The sequence below is a fragment of the Peromyscus californicus genome, unplaced genomic scaffold, assembly GCF_007827085.1.
Source record: "Peromyscus californicus insignis strain IS unplaced genomic scaffold, ASM782708v3 Scaffold_13__1_contigs__length_99412109, whole genome shotgun sequence".
NCBI classification, from domain to species: Eukaryota; Metazoa; Chordata; class Mammalia; order Rodentia; family Cricetidae; genus Peromyscus; species Peromyscus californicus.
In genome coordinates, this window is record NW_026294424.1 from 88,627,921 (window position 1) to 88,655,827 (window position 27,907).

The window sequence follows — 27,907 nt, forward strand, 5'->3', positions numbered from 1 at the left end:
TCTCTCTACGCAGCTTCGGCCTTTCAGGAGTCTTTCCGGTGTCCCTCACTCCTGCCCAACTGTCCCCCCATCCCACACAGTGCCTGTGTTTCTTGCCCCCACACTTTGGAAGCTGCTCCTATGGCCTCTAGGATTCGTTTCAACCTATGCTCCTTAGCACAAGTTTTTCTTTCTAATAAACACACGTTTGTATTTAATTTTATACAGCTCTTTACAGCCCCTCTTTACCTCCGCATCCCCTGTGTGTGAGAAAAGGATTGTTGTTATTTTTGTGATGTTCGTTTTTTTGCATCTGAAACTTTGGTCAAGTCATTGAAATTCTGTCTCCACATTGAGTATAACACCAATTCTATTTTTCTAGTGAGCTTGTTGTGATGAAATGAAATAATGACTGTATGGTATTTAGGGGCTGACATGTGGTAAAGTCACCTTAATTATCACACTAAAGCAAGTTTCACACTGTGTACACAAGTGGCAGAAACTTTTCTAAGCTTTCTCTTGTGCTCAACACACCCAGAATAATGTCTCCTTCAGGAAGGACTCAGAACTTAGCAGGGGTTTCAGCACCAGATGTATAAAGCAGTTGAGGGGAAGGTTTTTACTGCAGCTATGAAGGAACGTACAGTCAGAGGCATCTGGAAGAGTCCATATTAGGGAGTGAAAATAGTACACTAAACATGGCCATGAGTGAGCCGGGCCATGATAGTGCTGAAGGTGGGGGAGTCAGGGAGGAGGACCGAGAGAGAGGGGCAAGAGAGAGGAGACAGAGAGAAAGGTGGGGGAGGGCACCAAGAGAGAGTCAAGAGAGCACATGGCCTAAACTGCAGGCTTATATAGGACTGAGCAGCTGTGGGAAGGGAAGCCCATAAGTTGGAGACACTTAGGGTGGAGGGCAGGGTGAGAAGAGCTGAGCCAGGATGCCCTCATAGACTCTGTAACTGGTACTTGGTACTTGAGATGCTGTGAAAATCTGGAGGCCAGCATGCACTTTGGTATGCTAACAGTCATGGCAGTTAGCCATTGTCCTGAGTTTCATTTGGACCTGACAGACAGTACAGAGACCTCTCTTTCCTACCAGAGAGAACGTTTTAGGTGACATGGATTTTGTCTCCATTCTTGGAGTTTAATTTCTAAAGCTTCCTAGATAATTATACAATAAAATTGCTGGCAGCTGTTTATTTTAATAAAGATATCACTTATTAAACAATTTGGGGTGTTGTACAGTCCTGGCTTGACTTTGGGTCCACAGATGTCCACCCTACCCCCCCCCCCCCCGGAATAAATGGAAGATCTATTGCACAATCTGATTTGAGTTCTACAAGGGGTGGGATGGATTGTAAGTCCCCCTGGCAGAACATCAAGCATTTGAGCTTCCAGTGTAGAAACAGCTGTGCGAGTCAGCTCTAATAAGAAATAGCTTTCAGGTGGGCGCCCCCAAAAAGATCAATTTTGTACTCATAGTATTTTCTTTTTTAAAAATTTATTTATTTATTATGTACACTGTTCTGTCTGCATGTATGACTGCATGCCAGAAGAGGGCACCAGATCTCATTATGGATGGTTGTGAGCCATCCTGTGGTTGCTGGGAATTGAACTCAGGACCTCTAGAAGAGCAGCCATTGCTCTTAACCTCTGAGCCATCTCTCCAGCCCCTACTCATAGTATTTTAAAGAAATGAGTAAATAGAAATTTAAGACAATGCCAAGTGTTCCCATGGCATGCATAGTTCCGTGATTAGGATTCCCCCCATTTTTAAAGAAAAGGAAGGCTCAAAGAGGCAAGATTTTTTTCATTATTCACTTACTGAATTTAAAATATCGAAAAGTAAAGGGAATGAAAGGCAGAACCTTAGGGACAAAGAAGGTCTTTAAAGATCCTGTCATTAAGACTGTTTCATTTGGGAAGTTTCTAAATTGTCTCTTACACTCAAACTTAACAATAACTTTCCTTAAGTTGTAATGTGTAAGACTGAACAAGATCACGTGTGTATTTTGCTGCTGCTGTAGACAGCAAGACTATTTCCCCTAGATCTTTGTGATATTCTTCTTACAAGGTACTTGCTGCAAACACTGGGCACGCACATTTTGACGGAACACCCTAGAGATGCTATGGTTTTTTTAAGCCCTGGGTGGGAGTTTGCATCTCAGCGCTGACTTCGCCTTGGCCGGGTTCCCAGGGGTTAGTCAAGCTGAAGCCAACCAGGGAGCCGACTGGGGCGGGATTAGCCTCGCGTTCCCCGCCCCCCACAACCGGTCCCGCCCCCAGCTTCGGTTGCTAGGGACGCCCCGCCCCCAGTTTCGGTCGCTAGGGACGCAGGCGTGTAGCGGCGATGGATCAGGACGAGGGGCTGACGGCCGTGGACAACATCGTCACTCAGTTCAACACCTACGAAGACTTCCTGGACTCGCAGATCACCACGGTGGACCTGTACTACCTGGAGGTAAGCGCTGGGCCACCCGGCCGGCCGCGGCGGGGCTCGGTCGCCCCCTGGCGGTGGCGGTGCAGATGGCCGGTCCCTGGCTTTCAGAAGCTTCCTCCTTAGGCTCCCGGGGTCCCAGGGCCCTGCAAACCCTGGTGTGCAGCACAGACAGGCAGTTGTGTAACTCAGGGTCCTTGTAAAACAGTAAAACGAAGGAAGAGCGAAACCGGTGGGAACCGGTTGCTGTGTGCACCTGAAGGCAGAGCAGCGGGAAAACCGCAGTGAGTGGGTTCTGCAAGCCTGAGACCGGAAGCCGGGGGAGGGGACTGGGGTGAGGGGGTAAGATGTCACCTCCCTTTCAGGGCAAAGAGAACAAGCACCATTCTCGGGGTTCAGCCACAGTGTAGTCTGGGAAGGATTTGAACCTAGCCAACTCCATCTCTCCTGTGCAAGGCAGTCACATAACAATTTAGTATATGGACCATTTTTTTTTTAATTCCCAAAATTGGATTAGCGTTTTACTTACTTGGACTTTTACTTACTTACTTTACTTTTACTTACTTGGAGGACTACTTGACTACTTGTTTGAAAAATGTTTTGCCTTCAAAATATATTGTGTGCCACTGTATGAAAATAATCTTAGCTGGACAGAATTTGTTGTTTTTGAAATTATCTGTGAAAGCAAGTGTGAGTGGTATTTCTAACAAAACATGATTTCTAAAAACAAGAACAACAACAAACCAAGTTATCAAGTTTGTTACACAGATAACTTTTACAATTACATTTATGTGTACACACACATGCATAAAAAGTCAGAGGACAACTTGGGGTCGGTTCTGAACTTGCATTCTATGGGTCCTGGAATCGAACACAGGTCATTGGGCTGGGCAGCGGGTACCTTTTCCCACGGAGTCTTTTCCATGCCTATTAGACAAATTTTTAAAGTCACAGAAGTTATTTTAATTATTCCTTGCATTTAAGACATTGAAATGAAGGAAAACAATAATGCTGCTTTCCTGTGTTTACATATAAGTCTTTGAATGTTGAAAAGAATCTCTCTCTCTCTCCCTCTCTCTCTCTCTCTCTCTCTCTCTCTCTCTCACACACACACACACACACACAAAAACAACAACAAACAAACAGAAAAACAAAACCCAAAATGTGGGTAATAAGTATCTTAATAAATAAAGTAGTCCTTGTAGCCTGGGTGGAACATTGCCAAGCTTAGGGCTAATAGTATTAGTCAGATTTCAATATATATACTTTTTAAGACACAGATTTTCAGGTAAGAAACTAAAAATGTTAATGTTGATTAGAGGTAAGAAATTGCTATGTTGTAATGTTCCAACAGTCAGAATTTTAGAAATCTCCAAAACAGAGAATGGTAACATTGTTGAGAGAATGGCAGGTGCTCTTAAATTTGTAACTATTTAGATCTTTTGAACTCTCATGAAAAAATAAGATGGAGTTGAGTAAAGGTACTAAGGCAACTGTGTATTGTGGCAGCTGGTTATCTCCTTCCATCGTGTAGTCTCAGGGATCAAACTCATGACACCAGGTGTGGGGTTCGTGCATTTACTTGTTGAGCCAATATCATTGTCCCTAATGACAACTTTTAAAGGATTGTTGGCCGTAGACACTTAAGTTATCAAATGTAGCTGCAAGGTTATGGCCCATTTAAGTCACATAGAAAGTAGAATCCTCAGAACTCCATCAGCAGTACCACAAGCAAAATACCCATGCTGTTTAAAGTAACTCCCTTTCTTGCTTGCTCACTTTGCTTTGCTTTAGTTTATTGTAGCATGAATCTTAACAGTACTTATTAATAAGATCAAACCCGAGGCCAGTTATTGGGGTAAATGCTGGAAGGTCAGAGTACCAGAACAAGCCACAGCTATCTCACCTTGCCAATTCCTCAGCTGGTCCTGTTTCCTCAGACTGGAAGCTTCTGTGTTCTCATCCCAATGGCTCTCAGCTGAACTGTGTTTCTCCAAAGCCTGAAAGCTTAACCAGCCAAATGCTGCTAGTTTCTGGTCCTCACGCCTTATAAACCTTTCTGCTTTCTACCACCACTCCCTGAGATTTAAGGCAGCTTTCTGGGATTAAAGGCGTGAGTCACCATGCCTGGCTGTTTCCAATGCGGCCTTGAACTCACAGAGATCCAGATTTCTGTCTCTGGAATGCTAGGATTAAAGGCGTGTGCTAACATTTTCTAGCCTAAGTATCTTGTGGCTTTTCTGTTCTCTGACCCCAGATAAGTTTATTAAGGCACACAATATTTTGGGGAACACAATACCACCACAGTTTATTTTTAAAATTTTTGTTTTTCAAGGCAGGGTTTCTCTGCGTAACAGTCCTGGAACTCACCTTGTATCCCAGGCTGGCCTCAAACTCACAGAGATCCGCCTGGCTCTGCCTCCAGAGTGCTGGGATTAAAGGCGTGCGCCGCCGCCGCCGCCGCCGCCGCCACTGCTCCGCTCAACCACTTTTCTTTTTGTCATAGGAAACTGACTTAAGTTCCAATGTGGAAAAATTTTAATTTAAGTTTTTTAAAATGGACACAATTACACATATCTTGTACAACGTTATCACATTGAAATATCTTGTACAATTATCTTGTACAATGTTATCACAAAGAAATATACACACTGTAGAATAACTAAAATAGAGACAATTAGCATGTTCTACCTCACACAGTTATACTCCTTAGTGTGAAAACATTTAAAATCTACTTCTTAGCACTTTTAAGAATATATTGTTATTAACTATAGTTATAGTACTGTGTAGTGGTCTCTTGAGCTTATTTGAATAGGGCAAATTTTAAACGGTAAATTAAAGATAGAGTATTATAGTCAGAAGAACTGTGAATTCCAAGACTCAGTTCTGTAACACTGTGTTTTAAATCAATTTGAAATCCCATTTCTTCATTGGAAAAAATGAAGGGGCTGGATTAGGTAATAGTTAAGATTCTTTTTTTTTAAAATTAAAACTTAAAGATCTTGCACATTAAAAACATCACACAGTAAAAATTAGCTAGACTCAAAATCTTCAGATTATGTCTGTCAAATTATAAGTTATTTCCACTCCAGCAACTCCTTTCTTAATCAATGTCTTTCACTGGAGTCTTCTGTGCTCCACACTGCCCTGATAGTTCTAGACTTGCTGCCACGCACCCACCGCCCTGTGCACAGGGTCATCTAGGGCACTCCAAAAACGATTCCCAAGTATTCGGTCCTTCAGGTGTGTACTCTCTGCTGCATTACGTGAAAGATGTTCTACTGTAAAGCTAGTTTCCATGAAGATGTCTAGCAATATTTCATGTTATCCTGTATCTGTGTTCCCCGAGGCTCACCTTGGTGGGTATTTATTATGTCCCACGGGTTTGTGCTGGTTTCAGCCAGCAGGATACACCAGCAAGAGATCAGAGGGTTGGAAGACAGTGGTGGGAGGATGTATCCCCTGCCACCTCCTGCTGGCTGTGGTTCCGAGGTGGCCGCACTCCTTGGGTTTGACCATCCTCTCTCGTGTGAGTTGCAGCCCTCTGTGGAGGCTCTGGCAGCAGGTGCTGTTGTAGGAGTTTCTTCCTCCCCTCTCCTGGTGTGTGCCAAGGTGTTCATCATGGTTTCCGCCTGCTGCTGCACTGGGATGGGTCCCCGTTCTTTGCTGGTTTCTGTGAAGTCTGTCTATATCGTCGTGAGTGCTGTTGCTATTTCCAGTCATCCCTTTTGCGTTTGCCCAGTAGCTTGCTGCCGTACAAGCCTAATTCCTGTGTCACCATTTAACATTCCAAATACACATTGAGCGTGCAAATAATGTATGCATATAATAATCACCATACATTTTACAAGAAGCTTGTTTAGGGAGCGAGGGAGGTAGGGAGAGAAATGACGGCACCATCTTAATTACCTTATGAGCCGGAAGATGAAGAGCGTGGTTTGCGAAGATGGAAGCGGGAGTTCTCCATCATCTGTCCTTCTCTTGTGTTTACTGGAAAATGAGAAAACATGAAAACAACGTTATTTCAGTAGCAGCAAATAAAATTATCTTTGCTAAGCGAATTAACAATATTGATTCTGTAAATTAGTATCATCTAATTAAACTAATCACTTCAGCAAGTGAGTGTACAAATCACTGGAAAGCTTCAGCAAGATTGCTACGTTATGGTTTTCAAGATGCTTTTCTGATCATCTGTCCCTTTGACTAAACACAGCCCTTCCTTTCAGTGGCTGTCTGTGACTACTGAAAAAATAAAAGTTCCAATTGAATTGCTTTCCTTGGGTAAGAGATGAAGAGATGTTAAGATTATTTAAAGATTTCCCTGGATAATGAATCTCATGCATGCTGTCATGCTTGAAGCACTGTGTTTAATTCCCAGTACTGGAAAAGCAACACACACACACACACACACACACACACACACACACACACACACACACACGAAACAAATCCCAACCAAGTAAACAAAAACAAAAAACAGTTCCGGATCAACTGTAGAATTATAGATGAAACTGTAGGGAAAATCCAATAACAGTTTACCATGACTGTAAAATAAGCCAACTACTAATAACAACTAGTCAAAGTAGTTTTTCTATTATTTATTATATGAAAATATTGTTTCTTTTATTCACTGGAAATATCTGGCATACATGGTTGTTCTTCACGTTAATGGAGTTATTTTTTGTAGCATAGTGCTTCCTCCATGTAGAAATAGTCAAGTTACCTCATGGATATAAATTCTGACCAGAGAAGAAACAGCCAAGAATATCTTAGTCTCAACATGTCTGAAATCTTATCATTATGATAAAAGTCAAATACTTGAGTCTGGTCTCCTTCTTAGTGTCTCAAAACAGTTTACAAAATCCACATTCTATGTGTTTACATCATATGTCATCCAGTTCTTAGTTATATTTACTGCAAAAGCTACTGGTGTTATACAGAGGCAAGAGGAGACGTGGAAAGAATTCCCAAAGAGAGTGTGTAGAATGAGAAGAAAATGGAACTCATGAGAAATGTAGACAATTACCGATTACTTGTGGCTTGGGCACAGAAGTAGCACCCACAAACCTCAGTGAGAGGGAACAGTAGGAGAGGAAGAGAATAAGGTGGTCCAGAAGCTAAAAGCAGCTATAAAATAAAGCTTAAAGCCCCTGAAAAATGTTTATATGAAGTACAGGAAACTAAGTCCAATAAATGCTATGATTAAGAGTAGATGGAGCATCCATCAAACAAGTACATCCTAGAAAGTATCAGCATCCATGCAGGAGAAAGGTAGAGCAAAACAGTGGAGCATCGAATGGACCACAGGCTGAGAAAACTGTCAGATGGAAATGGATATTCATCTGAAGTACTAGTTAAGTACTTGTAAGTACTACTTACAAGCAATAGTTAAGTTAGAAAAAAAAAAAGCACACAAAACCAGAAGGGGTTTGGGCATTCTATTAGTAGACACTTGAGTACAAAGCATCTCTGGTGAGGAGTGAAACAGTTGGAACAGTATGGAATCTGGGACCTCCTTTTAAAAATTTCAATTTTTAATACATCAATGTACATTGATCATATTCCTCCCCTTCCTCCAACTCCTCTCAGAGCCTCCCCATTTCAATTGCATGCTTATTTTCTCTCTATTTCTCTCTAAGAAAACAAGAAACAGAGCAAAACCAAAAATGAAAATCAAAACAAACTAAACAAACAAAAAAAACCAAAAATTGCCCGAACAAAACTGAATAAATAGCATACAAAAAGCATGCAGTCCATTTTGTGCTGGCTGAATAATCTTGGGTTTGAGGCTTGCCCTGGATTGTAGTTGATATACCCAGTGGTACTTTTTTTTTTAGAGAAAATGAGTTTTCTGAGCAGGTATCAACTGAAAATAGCTTCTCAGGGGTGGGACTTTGTGTCCCAGCTAAGTGCTGGAGTTTGGTGAGCCTGGTAAGGCTGTCTCCCTACTCCAATGACAGAGGAATGAGAAGGAGGGGTGGACCCCCAGAACTCCATCAGAAATTGGAGAAGTGGGCCTGGTGTCCTGAAGGCAGGAGATGGATGGCCCCGATACTGTGATGACTACCTGAGGCTCCCTGTCAGAGATGGCAGTGGTCAAACCAAGGGAGCAGGGGCCCCTGATAAGTTGTTCATGGCCAGACCAAGAATGTTGGTTGAAGGGCGATCTGGGCTTGATGTCCTCATGCTGTGAGGGACATGGGGACAACCAGCACTCCAGTGCCTTCTTGATGGCACCTTGGACATGGTCTGGGTGGTTTACAAGGGTTTGGACAGGCCTGGGCCCAGCGATCCTCCTGACTGCATTTAAAACAAGGACACAGAGGTTCTCAGGCTTTAGGAGACCAGGGAGCCTGGGCTTTTGCTTTGTCGGGCTGAAAGGCCTTAGCCATCATCAGATATTTTTGTTTTGGGGCTTTTTCCTCTCTCCCACGGTACACCTTGAAGGCAACAGTTAAGACTTCTGCCTATGGAGACAGAGGCCCTCCCTAGACATTTAAGTTTGGCCCTAAAGCAGAGAAACTTTGTGAGAAGAAGTAGGTCATAAGGAGTTGCCTCCCATCTGGGGTATCAGGATCCAGATAGGGCTTTTGGAAGGCTGTGTAGGAATTGAGATGGGGAGATGGGATTTCATACTTTTCCTGGATGACCCCTTAGACTTTTTCATAATTTACCACCATAAGGATGTCCTTGCAGAGACTGTCCAAGTTAAAAATCTATTCCTAGCTTGGATGTCCCTGGGGTATTGTAATGCCATTTAGGGTCTTCATCAGTGACTGTCTTAGCCCTAATTGGGTAGGTGTCATCAGTTTGGTGGATTTTATCTGCATGGTCCCTCGCCTGGTCCCAGACTCCTATGTTCCTCTGGGAGAAGATTGTTGGTGAGAATCACATAAACATCATGGAAGGTGAGGTTATAGGATTGGATAATATATTGGATACCCAATTGATTCTCATAGAACAAGGCCTTATATGTGATAGTCGAGTATTCTGCTTTAAGGCCACATACTCAGCCCTGACTGAGTAGGCAACCTATCCCTGAGGAGGGAGAAAGGAAAACCAGAGAGGCAGGAGAGGAAGAGAAGAGACTGTGGGTTGAGGCTGATAAGGGGGAGGCTTGCTAGTGTGATCAAAAATAGTGAAAGAATCATCTGGTTTGGGCTTCATAGCTTAGAGGAGCTGTTTCCTCCTTGGTTGGTTTATCTCAAAATTCATCATACCACATGGTTCCTTTAAGATTACCTAAGTATAGATTTTAACTATTGAGGAGATAGATGTACAGTCTTACAGATTTTTCAGATTTGTAACCTTGCCCAATATGCTTACAGATCTTGAGGTAATATTTATACCTCAGTTTTAGAGAGTTAGGACAAAGCCCAAAACATAGATGAGTGGCAGCAGTCCACACTGGGAATAGTCCACGCCTTTGTGTTTTATTTTTGCTCTCCTTTCTCTGTCATAAGGCAGGCAGTTCACCTGATGTGGGACAGAGATTTTAGAGAAAACCTTTTAAACAAGCATGCTTGGGTCTAGAGGAGGCGGAGCCCTACCCCAACTCCAGAACCAGCTTTCAATTGAAGTGGGACAGCATAAAGCAACAATCTAATACCACTCATACCTAAAAGACACCCGAATTCCTGTAAAACTGAATGCAGTAAGCTGGGAACAAAGAAAGCTTAGAGACAGGAAATCTTCGAGCCCTAGGCACAGACAGAGGACACTGCTGGAAGGAGCTGAGAGACACACCGGCCAGGGAGGGGTATGCGCCAGGTGTGTGTGGCCTGCAGCTGGCCTACTCCTGTGCTTTTCCCCCCAGTAGGCCTGGCTTCCAGCTCCCACTTTGCAGAAAGATTAGAGCCATAAATGATAACTTAAAAGACAGGTGATGTACACAGTGTGTGTGTATGTGTGTGTGTGTGTGTGTGTGTGTGTGTGTGTGTGTGTGTGTGTGTGCGGGGGAGGGAAGACCAGACCAAAAACAAAAACAAAACAACAACAACAAAGAAACTGGGTTTGGAGTGGAGAAAAGAGAAAGCTTGAATGTAGAGAATGGGGAATCTCTTTCCATTTCCCCAGTCGCTCACAGTATTTATAAAGATCCTGAGGAATATTAGGACCTAGGGTGTCATTAGGTAGCCATAAGGGGCAGTGAGGCCAAATTTGATTGCAAAAGTGAATTAAGTTTATGTCCCTTCAGGTTGAATGCCAGGTGTAGAGGCTGGAGGTTTCCTAAGAGGCATCCCAAGGAGGAATGAGAGGGTATGGGAGACACCACTCCCATGGATAAGAGAAGGAAAATGTCACTGCAGTCTGTAGTTGTGGGCATCCCCGGGACTCAGGGAGGACCGAATGAAAACCAAGCCATTCAGTGGGTCATCACCACATTCAGCAGGGGTTAGGGGCTTAGCCTGGTTAGGCCAGAAGAGAGACTTGGTGCCTGGTACCAGGGCTTTCATAGAGGCCAGAACGGGAGCTCTAATCGGAGGATCTCATCCATAGGAAAAGGGATGGGAATGGGGTCACAAAAGCACAAGGGCCTAGAGGAGCTGTGGGATTATAAGCAGCTCCAGAGGGAAGATGGGAGAAGAGGGCAGGAAGGGCACAATAACCCAGTTGGACCTAAGGAAATGGCAGGATGGCAGCTCCAAGAGTGTTGGGAGGGGTCAGTGAAGAGGGCCAGCTGTAGCCTTAAAGACCATGGCTGGGGGTACTTCTGTCTCTAAGAGTACCACAGTGGGGCCAGACACTCAAAGGTCAGGTCACTTCATCGGACTCAGGGGAACCTTTACACAAGCAAAGAAGAAACTTACGTAATTGCCACTGGTGAATGGGGTGCTGAGTGATTGATGAGCCAGAAGATGAGTGTGTTGCAGGTGGGCTGGAGATGGGGGATAGGGTCCCAGTGCAGCTCAGACCATGATGGGGTGCACAGGTACCAGGAAAGCCTCTCCGAGTCAAGACATCAAATATAAGCATTGTAGCTCAGATGGAAAGGTACTCTGGCAGTTGGGAGCTAAGGAATACCACAAAGTCACTGTAAGTGTAGCAGCTTACAGCCCTGCTCCAGGGAAAGATTCCCCAAAGCAAGTATAACAACTCTGCTCCACTGGGGGAAGGCTTCTCCATAGTGAGAGTGTTACAGTTCTGCTCCGCTCCACTCTGCTCTGGTGAAAGTTGTTACAGTCGGGCTCAGCTCCAGCAAAAGTGTCACACGGCACAACAAACCTCACTCAAGAGATTTATTGGGAAGGAAGAATCCAGGAGGGTGGCTGCCTCTAGGGTGAGAAGTAGCACCAAAATGAATAGAATATAGAGCTTCTATAGGATTTCTTGGGGGACTGAGCTTTTTAGGGTGGCTTGGGATTGGTGAATTTTTGTGATCTAATTCTGGGGAAAGCTCGGAGGTTGGTGGGATTTTTGTGCTCAGGGATTGGTGGGATTCTGCAGCTTGACTCCGGGGCAAGCTCAGCGATTGGTGGGATTTCAATCCCTGGTCCTGGGGTCAAGTCAGGGGCAGGGTGTTCTTCCTTAGCCCCCTTCCCCTACAGTAAGTTTAGAGAGATCAGAATGGAGGCCAGAAAAGAGGATGAAGGTCCCCCTCCTGAATGTCCCTGGTATGGCAGATTTGGTTCCCTGTTAGAGAGGTTCTGCAGATTGGTGGGGTCACATAGCACTGAAGATTGGCTGGAAAGGCTGAAAGGGGCTGCCAGGAAGGACCAGGGACTCTGGGTCTTCATCAAGAGCCTGAGACCTCTTGAAACTACCTTCTGTACCTACCTTTTAGACAGTTCCACACCATGAAGATGCTGTTGGAATGGAACAAATGACTCAGCTGAACAGGGACAGGAAAGACAAAACTTGAAAGATGGGCTTAGGTGAAAGTAAGGGAGCGTGAGGATTAGACTCTGTGGTGTAGAAGGCACCGTATACACTTCCAGAGCAGCTCTACCCACTGTGACACCTGTGACCCACACCAAGGACCAGCATGGCAGGATAACCCTACATGTGCAGCAGGGGCACGCACACCTTGGTGGTAACCAGCAGCTCTCTAATTGGACCTAAGACCCACTCAACAAGAGGGAGACCATGCCTGGTATAGGAAACCTAGCTAAATCCTCAGGGATAGTAAAGTCACGGTTACTGGGCAGTGGCGGGGGGGGGGGGGGTGGAGTCTACAACCACCAATGAACCAGCACAATCCTCACCAACCATCCATAAGCATTTGTCCTTATTCCCACAGATAAGTGTCATCTTCACTCATCAAGGAAACTGCCTTTTGCAACAGACAGAGACCACTGTGAGATTGTGTCTCCTAGTAATATCAGAAGCTACACCTTTTAAAAGTTGACCACCCAAGTGTGAGCTCAGCAAGGATGACACCAATGGCCATGCCAAACTGGGCAGGGGAAAAACCACAAGGCCTCAACTGTGCACCCAGAACTAGAGACAACCGAGTAAAGCTGGGAGCAGGAGAGGTGGTCCTCCCCAGGGAAGAGTGTATCAGTTGGTTGTCCAGTGCCAAAAGGCCAGCCCTGAAAGCCTACATACAAGTAACATTATGTGGACTCAGCAGGTTGTTTTAGGAATGTACATGTACATACATATGTACATAGTTTTTGAAAACTAAAACCAGATGGGCATGGTGGCTCTTGGGAGACCGGGTCATCCTGAGCCTCAGAGAAAACCTTGGGGCAGTCAGAGCAACATGGTGAGACCCTCCTCCTCCCCAAGAAAAATAAGGTAAGAAGGAACTCAGGAGTGGATAAATATAACCAATAACTTCTTTTAAGAAAAAGCACAAGCAAGGAAACCCTCTTCCAGTTATTTATGTGGTTTATGTTTTTAATATATCTTATTAATTCTTTGAGAATTTCATGGTGGGTACAATGTATTTTGATCATATTTACCTCTTCTTCGCCTAAGTCCCACACCCTTGCCAACTTCATGTCTCCTTTTTTGAACTTACTTACTGAGTCAGATTTGTGCTGCCTCCATACTCAAAAGTATGGGCCCCCTGCTGAAGTATAGTGGATCTACCAGTGGCCAAACCCTTAGAGAAAACTGACTCTTCCTCCCCTAGCAGCCATTGACTGTCAATAGCTCCTCAGTAGGAGTGAGGGCTCATGAGCTCATTCCTCCTAAACACTGGGATTTTGACTGGCTTGATTTTATGCAAGTCTTAATGCAGGCAACCAACTGCTGTGGGTTCCTGAGTGCACCAGTTTTATGATGTGCAGAAGACACTGTTTACCATGGTCCTGTCTGACTTCTGGGTGTTAGGCTATTACCGTACTCTCTTCTGAAGTTTTCACTGAGCCTTGGGGATAGGAGGTGTGACTCAGAGGTCTCATGACTGTGCACTACACAGGCACATTCACTCTGCCCTTTGAGCAGTTGTGAGTTTCGGCATTAATCACTGTCCGCTCAAAAGAAGCTTCTCTGTTGAGGTCCGAGAGCTGTACAAATCTATGGGTGCCAGAGCTGAGTGTTTAGAAGCTAACTTGATACTGTGTCAGTTTAGAAAGATAATAATAATTGTTTCACTCCAAGGGCCTATGTAATTTCCCAAGAAATAGGTTCTTGGCCACATTTACAATAGTAGGCATGTGCTTCTTCCTGTGGAGTAGATTTTAAATACAAACAAAAAGTGACTGGTCACACCCGTAACATCCGTACCACTATTATGTCTATGAGCATAACTTGCCAGTTTGATCATTTAACTTTCAAAAAAAAAAGAAAGAAAGAAAAGAAAAAAATGAGGAAATAGATAAAGGATTAGGTAACTACACACCAGGCCAGGCCCTAGGAATAGACGACCAACACAATTTGGACACCATTTTTTTTTGTTGTTGTTAATGGATCCCCCTTTTTTAAAAAAAAAGATAGGAAAAGAACATGAATTTGGGCAGGTAGAGGAGAAGGATGTGGGAGGATTTCAGGGACAGGAAAGAATATGATATGAATATAGTGAATAAAAATGTCAAAGGATGAATTTTAAAAAGAATAACCAGTGACTATAAATGAGGGGGAACACTGAGGTACTGCTGAGAGATACATACTAAAATTTTATTCTTGGTGTGAGTGGTTACAAAGGGTTTTATCTTTTAGTAATTCATTGAACTCCACATTTGAAAGCTTTATCTTTCATTTTATATTGAAAAATTATGTCTTGTGATATAAAAGTGAAGTTATGATCTATGTGGGATATTAAATAAAACTAATTAACATTTATCATCCCAAACTTTTGAATTTTTGTGGTTACAACATATCAAATTTATTATCCTAGCAACTTTGAAATGTAGAAGATATTATTGTTTACTACATCTACTTTGGTGTATCATATATGTTAAGGAAGAAAAACATTTTAAAATTTTATTTTTGAAATTATAATTCAATGACAGCATTACCCCCTTCCCTTTCTTCCCTCTAAATCCTCCCCACTCAGCTTCAAATTCATGGCCTTTTTTTTCATTAATTGTTATTGCAAGCATATATCCTAAGTATAACCTGTTCATTTAGGATCATAACCCTATAATGCTACCTGTATGCATGTTTTTAGGGCTGACCATTAGGTACCATTAGGACATCCATTTGGTGTGCTCTCCCCTGGGGAGGGCAAACTTTCTCTTTACCAGCTTTCCTCAAGTTCTTTCTGTAGGATTGAGGCCTTCTGGGCCCTTTCCCATCCAGTTTGGCTTGTTCATTGGTATCATCCTTGTTGAGTTCATGTATGAGCAGTCATATTGTTTAGACTTTATGGGTGTAGCTCCCGCTATTACTAGGAGACACAATCTCACAATAATGGTGGCTGCATTAATCATTTAAAAGCAAGTTCAATAAGCAGGCAGAGTACAAAGCCTGATAGCAGGCTGACTCTTAAGTGACCTCAGGTTGCATTATTAACTTGACTGTGAGGTCCACCTGATGGAAATCCTCCTGCTTCAAGCCTCCCAAGTGTAAGTCACCAAACATTGATTAATAGAATATTATATGTAAGCCTTTTATAAGTTAGACTCAAGTATAATTCAACTCCGGTGTTTCATTATTAATTTTCTCTCTGAATGATTCACCCATTTCACCCATTGTTGAAAAGTGGGGTATTGGAATGCTATGTTCAATGTACTGCAATTTATCTGTCATTTCAGAGTCTTTAATATTTGTTTTGTATAGCATATATATATGCTTGTTGAATTGTTACATTACATGATAAAATGACCACTTTATTATAACCATGGTTTCATTCCCAGCTATGGCCTCGTACCTGCTAGGAAAACGCTACCAATAAGCTTTATAGCCAACTCTCATTTTCCAGTTTTTTAATTAAAAGTATATTTTCTCTGATATAAATATAGCTACTTCTGGTTTCTTGTGGTTTCTATTTGCACGGGATGTCTTTTCCATTCCTTCACTTCCAGTTACTTTAAAAGTGAGATGGATATCTTGTGGGCAGCATATAATTAGATTTTACTTCTTCATCCATCCAATCATTCTTTCTATTCTATTCATTTTTATTTGATAACTTAGTCCATTTACATCCAAGGTAGTTACTGATACATAAAGTTTTCCCAAAAATATTTTATTAATGACATTCTGTGTGTTTTAGGGCTTACATGTTTTTTACTCTCCAGCCTGTGATTTTGAGTGAGCCAGCTGGTAATAACTCTGGCAGGTAGAACTTGGGTTTGGGCTCTCCATAAAGCTGGGATGATTGGTGCCTTGCTCTAAGGTCAGGTGGAGCAGTTGGCTTGGCTTTGCCGTGTGAGGAAACCATTGAGTAAGCTCTGCAACCAGGGCATCACCGTTATGTCAGATTAAGTAGCAGAGCATCTTTGTAGTTCAGGCTGTACTGATGTCTGGGTTAAGTGGTAACAGTGTTGTGGGAAGGACGCTTGGGATGGGGGAGTAGCTCATCTGTACTGTGGGAGCGGCTGCTGTGTGGAATGCATAGTTGTGGTTTGTCTTTTTGTCTATACAGGGCCAATGAAGAAAACTTTGAAGCTAGGCTGTGTATTATTTACGAACCTAGGTATGACAGATATAGCCCACCCTCTTTGCTGAAAATTGTTCTTTGTTTCTCTATGGGTGGGACACGGAGGTGGTTCCAAAGCATATCTTGGAGGCAGAATGTTCAGATTTTATTTTTTTTTTTGTTTTTTTTTTTTTGTTTTTTTTTTTTGTTTGTTTTTTTTGGTTTTTCGAGACAGGGTTTCTCTGTGTAGCTTTGCGCCTTTCCTGGAACTCACTTGGTAGTCCAGGCTGGCCTCGAACTCACAGAGATCCGCCTGGCTCTGCCTCCCGAGTGCTGGGATTAAAGGCGTGCGCCACCACCGCCCGGCTTTGTTTTGTTTTTGTTTTTTTTTTTTTTTTTTTGTTTTTTTTGTTTTTTTGTTTTTTTGTTTTTTTTGTTTTTTGTTTTTTTTGTTTTTGTTTTTTTTTTGTTTTTTTTGTTTTTTTTGTGTTTTTTTGTTTTTGTTTTTGTTTTTTTGTTTTTTTGTTTTTTTTGTTTTTGTTTTTTTTTGTTTTTTTTTGTTTTTTTTGTTTTTGTTTTTTGTTTTTTGTTTTTTTTGTTTTTTTTGTTTTTTGTTTTTTTTGTTGTTTTTTTTGTCAGATTTTAAAGCAGGGCACAGCTTCCTATCACTTTTGGTAGCGGCCAGCCTAGCCTTTCAAATGGATCGGGTGTCAGTACTGGCAGGTACAGCAGGCTACTGTCTGGTCCGTGTGCTCACACTCAGCTTTGGCTTCACATTCAGACCGCATCAAATTCTGTAGGACTTGGATAGCCCTCATATCTATCGGGGAAAGCGTAGTACAAACACTAAAACTAATTTTGTTCATTAACTGAATAAAAAAAATGAGTACAGAAATATGTTAAGATATAAAAGTGAAATGACATGTGAGGTGAGGGATACGCTGATTACTGTATCACCATGAATATGAAAAATCTTAGATTAATTAAACATTAAAAATGATCCTGGGATTGAAGGTTTAAAAGGGATGTGGTGGGGGGTGGGGTAAGAGAAAGGAAAGAATGGATAGGTTAACCCAAACTAAAGATATCTGGAAAACTCACATGGAAACTTAGTATTCTACAACCTAGTTAAAAATATAATTAAATAAAAATTAAATTAAAAAGAGAGAAGGAGTTAGAATACCAGTAATCTTCATGGTAAGACATGGGTTATTAAATGGAAATCTCAGTGTCTAGCTTGGAAAACCTGTTACTGACTGGAGAGGCTGCAGATGTCCCAGCCACACTTTTAAGTAGATGGTCAGTTGATGTTCTTCCTGAAGGCATTATCTACTACAGTTGCAGGAGGTAAAGAAATTCAAGCTGAAACTTACCCCCAAACATCCTTCCTGCTGACAGTTCTAGAAGGTGCTACGCAGGGTTCTGGGGGAGGAAAGTCGTCACTGAAACCTGAATGCTGCAATACCGACCTTTCAGGCAAGGGGCCCTGTACAGAAGTGGCGTGAAGGTTATGGGGATCTGAGGCCGGCTCCACAGGAGGAGACTCATGTCTGTTATTGTAAGCCAGTCACAATCCCAAGGCTCAGGAGGACACAGGCTGTACAGGAGAACCTACTCCTATTGTGCTGAATGGCAATGTTGTCAAATTGCTTTCCAAATACATTTCTTTTCCCCCATAAATTAGTGTGGTTCTTAACTTTGGCCAGAGACGGTGCCTCTGCAGGGGAAGCCTTTAAGTCAGACGCCTAACTGCTCAATGTGCTGAGAATAAATGACTGTTGAGCGCTCAGCCCCAAGTGGGACATCTATTCGAACACCCCTAAGACTCAGGAAACAGTGGAAGGGAGAGTAAAAGGGATAGAAGAGCAAGTGGTGTGTGTGTGTGTGTGTGTGTGTGTGTGTGTGTGTATGTGTGGTGAGTTGCTGTTTCTGAACATGACATGGCTGCTGTACTCAAACTCACTACAGTTACAGTTACTTGCACAGGATCAAACTGATAAGAGCAGCCAATATGCCAGCACACAGCACCAATGGGACTCAGGGACACTGTGGTAGTATTGTGTTCTCCAAAATATTGTGTACCCTAATAAACTTATCTGGGGAGTTTACAAAAAGACAAGAGGGGAGGATGTGTAGGTAGGGGGAGAACATGCTGTGGGGTGTCCAGGAGGAGTAAGGGGGAATAGGGGATGGATATGATCAAGGTATGCACGATATGAAATTGTTAAAGATTAAATAACCAAGTTAAAGCATTGATAGATCAAATTGAAGAAGAAAAAATTATGATTCCTGTAGGTGCAGAAAAAGCATTGAACACAGTTCTAAGTCTACCTTGATAATTTGATAGACTATTTAAAAACATTTGTAGATTATTTAATTCTGTTTAAATATCCAGTTCATATTCAGGTTAGAAACCTGTACTACGAATCTTAACAGATCTTATTAATAAAAACAAACCTGGATCCAGGTATTGGGGTGAACGCTGGAAGATCAGAGAAGCAGAACAAGCCACAGCTACCTCATCTTGCCAATTCCTCAGCTGATCCTGTTTCCTCAAACTGGAAGTCTCTGAGTCCTCATCCAGAATGAATCTCAACTGAACTGCTGCTCGAAGCCTAAAAGCTTAACAGGCTCTAGTTCCTGGTCCTCACACCTTATATACCTTTCTGCTTCCTGCCATCACTTCCAGGATTAAAGGCATGAGTCACCATGCCTGGCTGTTTCCAGTGTGGCTTTAAACTCACAGAGATCTGGATGGATCTCTGCCTCCCAAGTGATAGGATTAAAGGCGTGTGTGCCACCATTTTCTGGCCTCTGTATCTAGTGGCTGTTCTGTCCTCTGACCCCAGATAAGTTTATTAGGGTACACAATATTTTGGAGAACACAATACCACCACAGAAACCCGATGACTTTATCTGCTATTGGCAGTCTAGCTGTTATAACACCATGCTTCAGTGTAAAGAAAACGTCACACCTATTTAGAAGAAGCCAGAATATGGGGGGAAAATGCAAGAAAATTGGTTGAAACTTGATTAGAACAAAACATGAGTTTAACAAGGCAATAAGGATTGAGCTAAAAATAATTCATGCACTAACAATAAACACTGTGATATCAACAGAAGACATACAGTAAACAAAAACAAAGAGAGCATCCCTGAGGTAATGTTGTCAATGTGTGCATGTTGTCAGAGACTCTAAAGTGTATGAAAGTGGTGTTCACAAGAAGTGGGGGGAAATATTTGAAAAGATAACAGTTTTATGAAGTTATAAGTGTACAAAACCAAGAACATCAACAGACTCTAAGCCTAATAAACACAAGAGAAACCCACGTTAAGGAAGAGCTTCCTGAACTCACTAACAGTCGATCATAAAGATGAGGATTCAGTGCAGCCAAGGCAGCATGATAGCGTGTGGAGGAAAACAAAGGCAGTAATTGTAGAATATTATCTTAAGGTGTGTTACTTTTTTTAATTTTTCATGTGTTTCACTCGGTGAAGCTGTGCTACGTTGCCTGTCTAAAACACCTGATGGTCTAATAGAGAACTGAATGACCAATAGCAAGGCAGGAGAGAGAAATAGGTGGGGCTGCCAGGCAGAGAGAATTTATAGAGGAAAAATCTGGGAAGAAGATTAAGAAGTAGTCAGAGAAGGCGGAAGACTCCAGGGGCCAGTCACCCAGCTACACAGCCAGACATGGAGTAAGAGTAAGATTTACAGAAGTGAGAGAACAGGAAAAGCCCAGAGGCAAAAGGGATAATTTAAGTTAAGAGAAGCTGGCTAGCAACAAGGCTAGCTAAGGCTGGGCATTCATAGTTAAGAATTAGTCTCTGTGTGATTTATTTGGGAGCTGGGTGGTGGGCCCCCAAAAGAGTAAAAGAGTTTAGAAAAGACCCATAACTATTGACTGCACACTTCTCAGAATCAGTGCACACCACCAGGTAACAGAATGATGTCTTTGAAGTGCTGAGCAGTAAAGAAACAAAGGAAACCTGCCATACCCATCACTACCCATCATGGGAGGCAAGAAACGGAAGACACAGTAATGAACTATGTGTAGTACCTTTACTCACAGAGTCAGGGAATGCATGATTGTCAAATTTTTATTATATGTATATTTCATGAAAAGGCATCCAAGATATGTTATTAAATTTAAAGAAATGGGGCATGAGAGGCTTTACTCAACATTTGACTAATTTTGTTCACGGAAGCCTAGCATGTTCAGACACATGCCAAGAGCAATGACTGGGAGGCTCTTCCTCTGAGTCTCAGTGGTTATCTCTGAGTTGCAAGATCATTCGTGATTTATCATTTGGGTGATGTGTTTGTCCCATGTCTTGCAGTTTTTTTCAACAATCATTTTACACTGGTAAAGAAGGAGCCATATAAGGAATCTAGCAGTAGCTGCTACATTGTGAAGTTTGTGGCTAGCCATTACCCTTCTCATGACCTGGGTATCACGTTTCTGAATCCTAGGCCAGAGAAAAGAGAAATCACATACAATTTAAAATGATCTTTGGATTGCTATTCTGATTTTTCTTTGGTATATACATTTTATAGTTAGATAATATTCTTTTAGATAGTGGTTTCTTTTTATATATATAGCTCGTTTCAGAACTATCCAAATGGTTTTGTATAACTGAGTTAAGACATAAAGGCATGCAAAATTTAGTGTGTAAGTAAATACAAAAACTTTTCAAAGGTTCTCAGCATGTAAAATTCTGTGTTGATCACAAGAAAAGTATACTGTGATGGAGGAGTCTTCCTGTCTTGATGAGCAGAGTCTGCAAACTCATTTTAGCAGTATATTTAAGGCAGTTTATACTCAAATCAGGTTTGAAAGCAAACCTCAAATCTGTATTGCTTTTTCTACTAAAGATTAATTCCACTAGGTGGAGGCATTTGCTCAGTTTTGTGGTTCACAGTAACTAAACAGCAATAGGAAAATCTATTAAGGAGAACATCTGGAACAGAGTAGCAGCCTTGATGCTCCTAGGCCTGAAGCTTTGTATTGGCGTGGCCTAGTAAGTGTGTGCAGGCTGTCCTATGGAGCTTGGAGTTTGCTTTAATGCTTAGTCAAGTAACAGGGTTAATGTGTAAGTTATTTGTGGGGCAGAATAGATTAGTAATCTAGCATTCTTCATGTTTGTATTTAATTGTTAGTCATGTATCCATTACTGACATCTAAAATATAATATATGCTGTTTTCATTGTATTTGAAGTGTTTCTTTCATTTCATGTGATTATTTGTTGATAAATATTTTGTTTAATAGTTTATATTTTTAATGTCATATAAAACAATACCTCTTTATGCCATGGGAAAACAAGTATTATTTTTTGAGTATGCCATGCACATAACAACATTCATGATGCAATTCTTAAAGTAACTTAAATATGACAGGCCTAAAATACTGTGGGGAAATTTGTTTCCATCAACTTTAGGCATTTTGTGGCTATCTTCTTGGGTGTCTACTTTTCTGTTCTTATTGGTCCCATCATTATATGGGAACAATATCTTTCTGGCTAAGTAGGAAATAAATCTGCTCCTCTTTAGTTGCATTTGAAGTTATACTGTTCTGTGTCATCAGCTAATTGACTTAAGCGAGTCTGAAGCACCAAGCACTTTGAAAGCAACCCATTCTCTTTGTGTGCAGTTGACTCTCTGAGCATTTCTTTCAGGCACACTATTGTCTCTAATTATATTGCTTTAAAGATACACTGTTAATTGTCTACTGCTGCTTGCATAAATTGTTTAAAAACACAACAGATTTTTGTTCTTCCATCCCTTGGAGAAAAGTTGGTGGTTGATGCTGTTTCTCTTTTCATCTTCTATCTCTGGTTAAAAGAGAAGACCAAATGTGTCTAATTGTACTGTCGGGAGGCTAGTTTCGAATGTGTAATAGCTCTTGTCTCCTTTTAAAAAAGAACACTTAATTTAAACAATCGTTTTGTGTACATTGGAGACAATTCACCCAGACATCTGCTGGTTGGTTTTCCCCTTAGGATGAAAGCTTGGCCCGCCAGTTGGTGGAGCTAGGCTACCGAGGGACAGGGGAGATCGTGAAAAGGGAAGATTTCGAAGCAAGAAAAGCAGCTATAGATATTGCAAGACTGGCTGAAAGAACCCAGAAAAAGTAAGTGTCCATGTTCCACATCTAGATTTTGTTACATTCCAGAGTATCTGGGAAAAGCCAACCTCTCCCTATGATGATAATTTGGAAACGTTGCTTGGAGTAGTAAGACTTGAGATGTCTCAAACCTGAACCTACAGTTGGGATGCAGAGGGACCATCACATGCTTGCAGTAACACTGTGTGCCAGTTTGATCTCCTAACTCAAGAAATGCAAATTCCAAAATATGGTCGTTATATCAATAAAGTCATGTTAAAAAGTAACCCGCTAGCACTGGTTTTATGCATTTACAAATGAAAAATATGTGACATTTGCCTTAGAAGTCTTTGTACTTTTGAAGCATATAAACCTTGGCATTGTTGATGTTCTTGAACTTTTCAAACATTGATTCATGTAAAGACAGTAATTGTCTTTTGTTAATATGAATACTGTAGGTAATGTAAAATATGGATTGAATGAAACATATGGACATAGGTAATTAGGAACTGGGGAGGAAGCTCATTTGGGAAAGGACTTGCTGTGAAAGCATGATGACTTGAGTTAGAGCCTCAGAATCATGTGAAAAACTTAGCATGTGCTGTGTGTCTGTAATGGCAGTATTGGGCCAGGGGAGATGGGCAGTTCCCTGAGGCCTAATCCTAAAACAGTGAGAGACCCAGTCTCATAAAACCAGCTGGCAAAACTGAGGAACAACATTTGAGGCTGCCCTCCGGCATCCACATGCACATGCCCATATGTGTAAGTGCACTTGCACACACATGAGCTCTCGTGTCTGCATATACACGTGTGTGTATACACACAGACAGGCAATGAAAAGACATTTTCCTAAGGTGAGTTGCATCAAACTGGTAAGACAGTTTTAAAAATTGTTGATAAAACAACTGTCTACTTAATTTAAAAGCGTCACTAAATTTTAAGTGTTAGACATGATAACTGTTTAGAAAATACTGAATTATTCTTAAATAAGATCTTTTAAAAATACCCAGTAATTATCATTAGAAATTCACATGTACTTATAAATAAGATGCACTGAGAGATGCATGGGTTCTGGGAAGGTGCAGTTTTAGATGGCCATTTTAGTGATTATTGTTTCAGAACTATGTAATCCTATATTTTAACCCATTGGTATTCAGCAATTCATGCTTTCCGTTGTATCCATAACGCATAATCTCAAGAGGCTCACTATAATACATATTCATAATTTCTGCCGTCAGTGTGACAGTCTTACTCAGTACATCACAAGACTGGAATCTGCTATTGCTTAGGCTAAATCTTTGTCTGGACCAGGCTCTGGAGCTGAAGCCCAGTCAATCAGGTTTTTGTTTGTGATTTTGGGGCTGTGGTCTTCATGTCTTTGTTATTTGTTGTGGGATCTGTTCTTTTCTGCTAGAAGCTGTCCATATTCCTGCTCCTCCCTCTCCCTCCAGCAGTAATGGGCCACCTTTGAAATCTTTCCAGCTTTCTCTTGTGTGTTCTCTTTCCTGATCTGGCAGGAAAATGTTCTCTCCTTTAATAATCCCTGTGATGACAGTACACCCATCTAGATGATCTAGGATCATCTTCTGATTTCCAAATCTAACCTTCATCACCTATGTAAGGTCCCTCTCCGAATGTAACAAACTCTTGGCAATAGGGAATTGTCATCCTTAAAGGAAAATTCTACCAGTCACGGGTGATTCACATAACCCTCAGTAACTTACACAGAGTTGGCCACTTCAGTCTCCAGTCTTATTAATTTGTAACTATGCAAGTTGTATGTGTAAATTGTGTATGTCTTTTGTTTTGTTTTGTTTTGTTTTGTTTTGTTTTTTTTTGTTTGGTTTTTTGAGACAGGCTTTCTCTGTGTAGCCCTGGCTGTCCTGAAACTCGCTCTGTAGACCAGGTTGGCCTTGAACTCACAGAGATCCATCTGCCTCTGCCTCCGAAGTACTGGGATTAAAGGTGTGTGCCACCACCACCCGGCTATGTATGTCTGATATGAGATATCAGACAGACAAACAGACAGATAGAGACAGGGAGAGACAGAATTTATTTATATTTATGTCATTTTATAAGAGACATAAACTATTTCATATTGAGAAGAGTTGGTCATGTTTAAAGTTTAAGATTTGTCCCTGTCACATGTCCGTTTTTGCGTTTGAGGATTAAAGTGGATTTTTCTATGTGATGGTCTCTTTAACTGTCCGGAGCTGGAAGTCATCAGACCGCTCAAGTGCCAGTCTTGGGAGGCCCGTCCCCACCCAGAGCTTCTAGGAAAGGAAGGTCCTTTCATCTGTGATCTCTTCTGGTTGTCTTTGTTATGGATGTGTCCCATATGGTGCCTCCTGTCCCATGCGGGAGTCACTTTGTTCTTTTCCCTGCAAAATCCATTCTAGTGTTGTTGACGCCACGGCCAGCAGAGGGAGGCCTAGAGCTAAGAATATTGGCTTAAGTCTTTTTTTTTTTCTTTTTTTTTTTTTTTTTTTTCTTTTTCTTTTTGGTTTTTCTAGACAGGGTTTCTCTGTGTAGCTTTGCGCCTTTCCTGGAACTCGCTTTGGAGACCAGGCTGGCCTCGAACTCGCGGAGATCCACCTGGCTCTGCCTACCAAGTGCTGGGATTAAAGGTGTGCGCCACCAATGCTTAAGTCTTAACAGCAACTGGTGCCAAGTTAGAAATCCTTGATGGCATCTACTGTTAGACATGCATGCTCAGAAGTGTGCTCACTTCCCTAGTCTGCAGATGAGATGCTACAACCATGCTACAGTTCTCTTGGTTTAGCAATGGTAGAGCAGCCAGGTGTGGATGTGTTGGAGTGTTTTACTTATAATACCTTCCTCACTGGAGAAAAGAGTCTGGAGAGATGGATGTTAAATACCATGGGAAGGGATATTTTCATGAGGGTAGTCACAGAAGAATGAAAAATATGAAAAAAGAATTTGAGTTTTTAATCATGTGCAAAAATTCATAGACAGCCATATGCATTAGGCATTTTGCCAGGTTCTGGGACCAGAGCGGAGTACAAGACTTGGTCACTGCTCTCAAGGAGTCTGATGACTAGGTGAATAAAATTACATCGTTGGTGGGAATGGAAAATGGAAAACAGCTTGGCAATTTTTCAAAAAAAAAAAAAATTAAACAGATTCTTACCATATGGCCCAGCAATTTTACTCCTAAGATTATACCCAAGGGAACTGAAATCATAGGCAGGTAAGTACTCATTCATGAATATTGAAAGCAGCATTATTCATAGTAGCTTCAAAGGGGAAACACTCCAAATGCCTACTAATTGATAAATGGCTAAAAATGTGATATATAAGTATAACTGAGTATTATTCCATTATGAAAATGCAATATGCTGTTACGTGCTTCAGCACAGATACGCCTTGAGAACAGGGGAAATGAAAGGAACTAGACACAAAAGCCCTCCGTGCTTTGAATGAGATGGTCCCACAGTCTTGGGCATTTGAATACTTGGTTCCCAGTTGATGGCTCTGTTTGGGGAGGCTTAGGAATTGTGGCCTTGGAGGAAATAATGGCCCTGGGGGTGGGTTCTAACACTGTCATCAAAGTTATAAGTATACACATTTCCCCTCACATCCATTATTATTGTTATTATTATTTAGCATAAGTCTACCCTCTTCTACTGCTTCTGTCTTAACAAGTGACAAAGGTGAGGTATGGTGGCATATGCTTGTAGTTCTAGCTACACAGAAGGCAGAGGCAGAAGAATAGCCTGAACCCACAAGCTTGAGAACAACCTGGGCAATACGATGTGACCCTGTCTCAAAAAAACAAGTACTAGGGCCAGTGAGCTGGTTCCGCCAATGAGAGCACTTACCACCAAGACTGACAACCTGAGTAGGGTCCCTAGGACCCCCAAGGTAAGAGGGGAGCACTGCTGACGCACGTTATCCTCTGACCTCCATACGAGGGCCACGGCACGTACCTCTCCACCACACTTCAGATACATGGAATGGAATGAGAATTACCCCTCCCACACTGGAAAGCTATCCCTCCAGTAATGGTCAGAAATAATAGCTACCTTCCCCTTAGCTTCTGGTTATATATAAACCACCGATTGATGACTGAAATACTTTGTAAAGCTGAAAAATTGATAAAGATGAAATGTTGCTGGGTATGGTGGCATACACGGTTAGTTCCAACACTTGGGAAGTAAAGGCTCACACCATTTCTGGTTCGCTCTTTCTGTCTCGTGACTGCTGTTCAAAATGTGAGCGAGCCCTCAGCTGCCTGCTCCTGCCACCAAGACTCAGCTCTGCCATCATGGTCTCTAAGCCTCTGGAACTGTAAGCCCAAGTACACTCTTCAATAAGTTGCCTTGGTCATAATGTTTTGCCACAGCAATTGAAAAGTAACAAATAGAACTATAAATGTATACATTTATGTAAAATGCCCAGAATAGGTAAATCCATAAGACAAGTTAATGCACAGTTGCCAAAGCACTGGAGTGAGGGATTGAATTGGAGAATGGCTGCTAATGTAAGTGAGGTACCTTTCATGGGTGGTAAAATATATACATAGTAATTGACAATGCTTGCATTATTTTTACAATACATTCGAAGCTACTCAGTCATGTGCCTCTAAACTGAACACCTTTGTAGGTGTTTTGTTTGTTTTTTTATTTTAATTTTATGTGTGAGAGTATTTTGCTTGTATGTGTACCTGTGTACCATGTGCATGCCTGATACCTGCAGAGGCCAGAAGAAGGTGTTAGGTCCCCTGGAACTGGAGTTACAGATTGTTACAAACCTTCATGTGGATGCTGGGAAGAGCACCGGGTGCTCTTAACCACAGATCTCTCTCTGAGCCATTTATAGTACATTGTATGTCAATAAAGGGATAATTACAAAGGTTTATGATAAATTATGATAAGGATTGTGGTAATATCTCAAATTAGTACGAAGTCAAGATTTTGGGGATGGCTGTGACAAAGAGGGCAAGTTCTTGAGACTCGCCTGTTCAGTTTATTCCTTGATGATGAATAAGGGTTCCTCAGGCAAAGGGCGTGAAGGGGGCGCACCCACTGAGCTTCAGACCGTACGATAAATCCTCTTCTTCCAAACCATTCCTGCTCTGCAGTCATAAAAACACCTCTTCCTTTCTCCTCTTCCCCTTCCTTTCCTACCCACCTTTCTCCCTCCCCCTTCTCTTCTCTTCTCTCTCTTTTTTTTCCCATTACGACTCATAGCAGCTGGTTACAGTAGCCACAGACAAATGACCAAGGTTGGAAAGGAGAGATGGGAGAAGTTTGTCTGATGCCCTTTTGTTAGGACCAGAGTGTTCTCTCTCTTTCTCAGGGGTCAGCTATAGCTTTTCCTGCAGAACTTTCTAACATAGGTGCCTCAGAATGTCCATCTACAGTAAGAAGTCCAGCTGATTCCCACGGATGATG

General features: G+C 41.9%; 1 protein-coding gene across 1 annotated transcript in view; it reads left to right on the forward strand.

Moving 5' to 3' along the window:
• Nucleotides 1-2,262: 2,262 nt before the first annotated feature.
• The window catches only part of Cfap299 (cilia and flagella associated protein 299), a 498,813-nt gene continuing 473,168 nt past the window's right edge, over nucleotides 2,263-27,907 (forward strand). Inside the window, exons 1-2 of the mRNA XM_052735435.1 lie at nucleotides 2,263-2,440; nucleotides 22,387-22,517. Coding sequence (XP_052591395.1) covers nucleotides 2,330-2,440; nucleotides 22,387-22,517 — 242 coding nt within the window. The 5' untranslated portion in view covers nucleotides 2,263-2,329. The remainder of the gene's footprint in view (nucleotides 2,441-22,386; nucleotides 22,518-27,907) is intronic.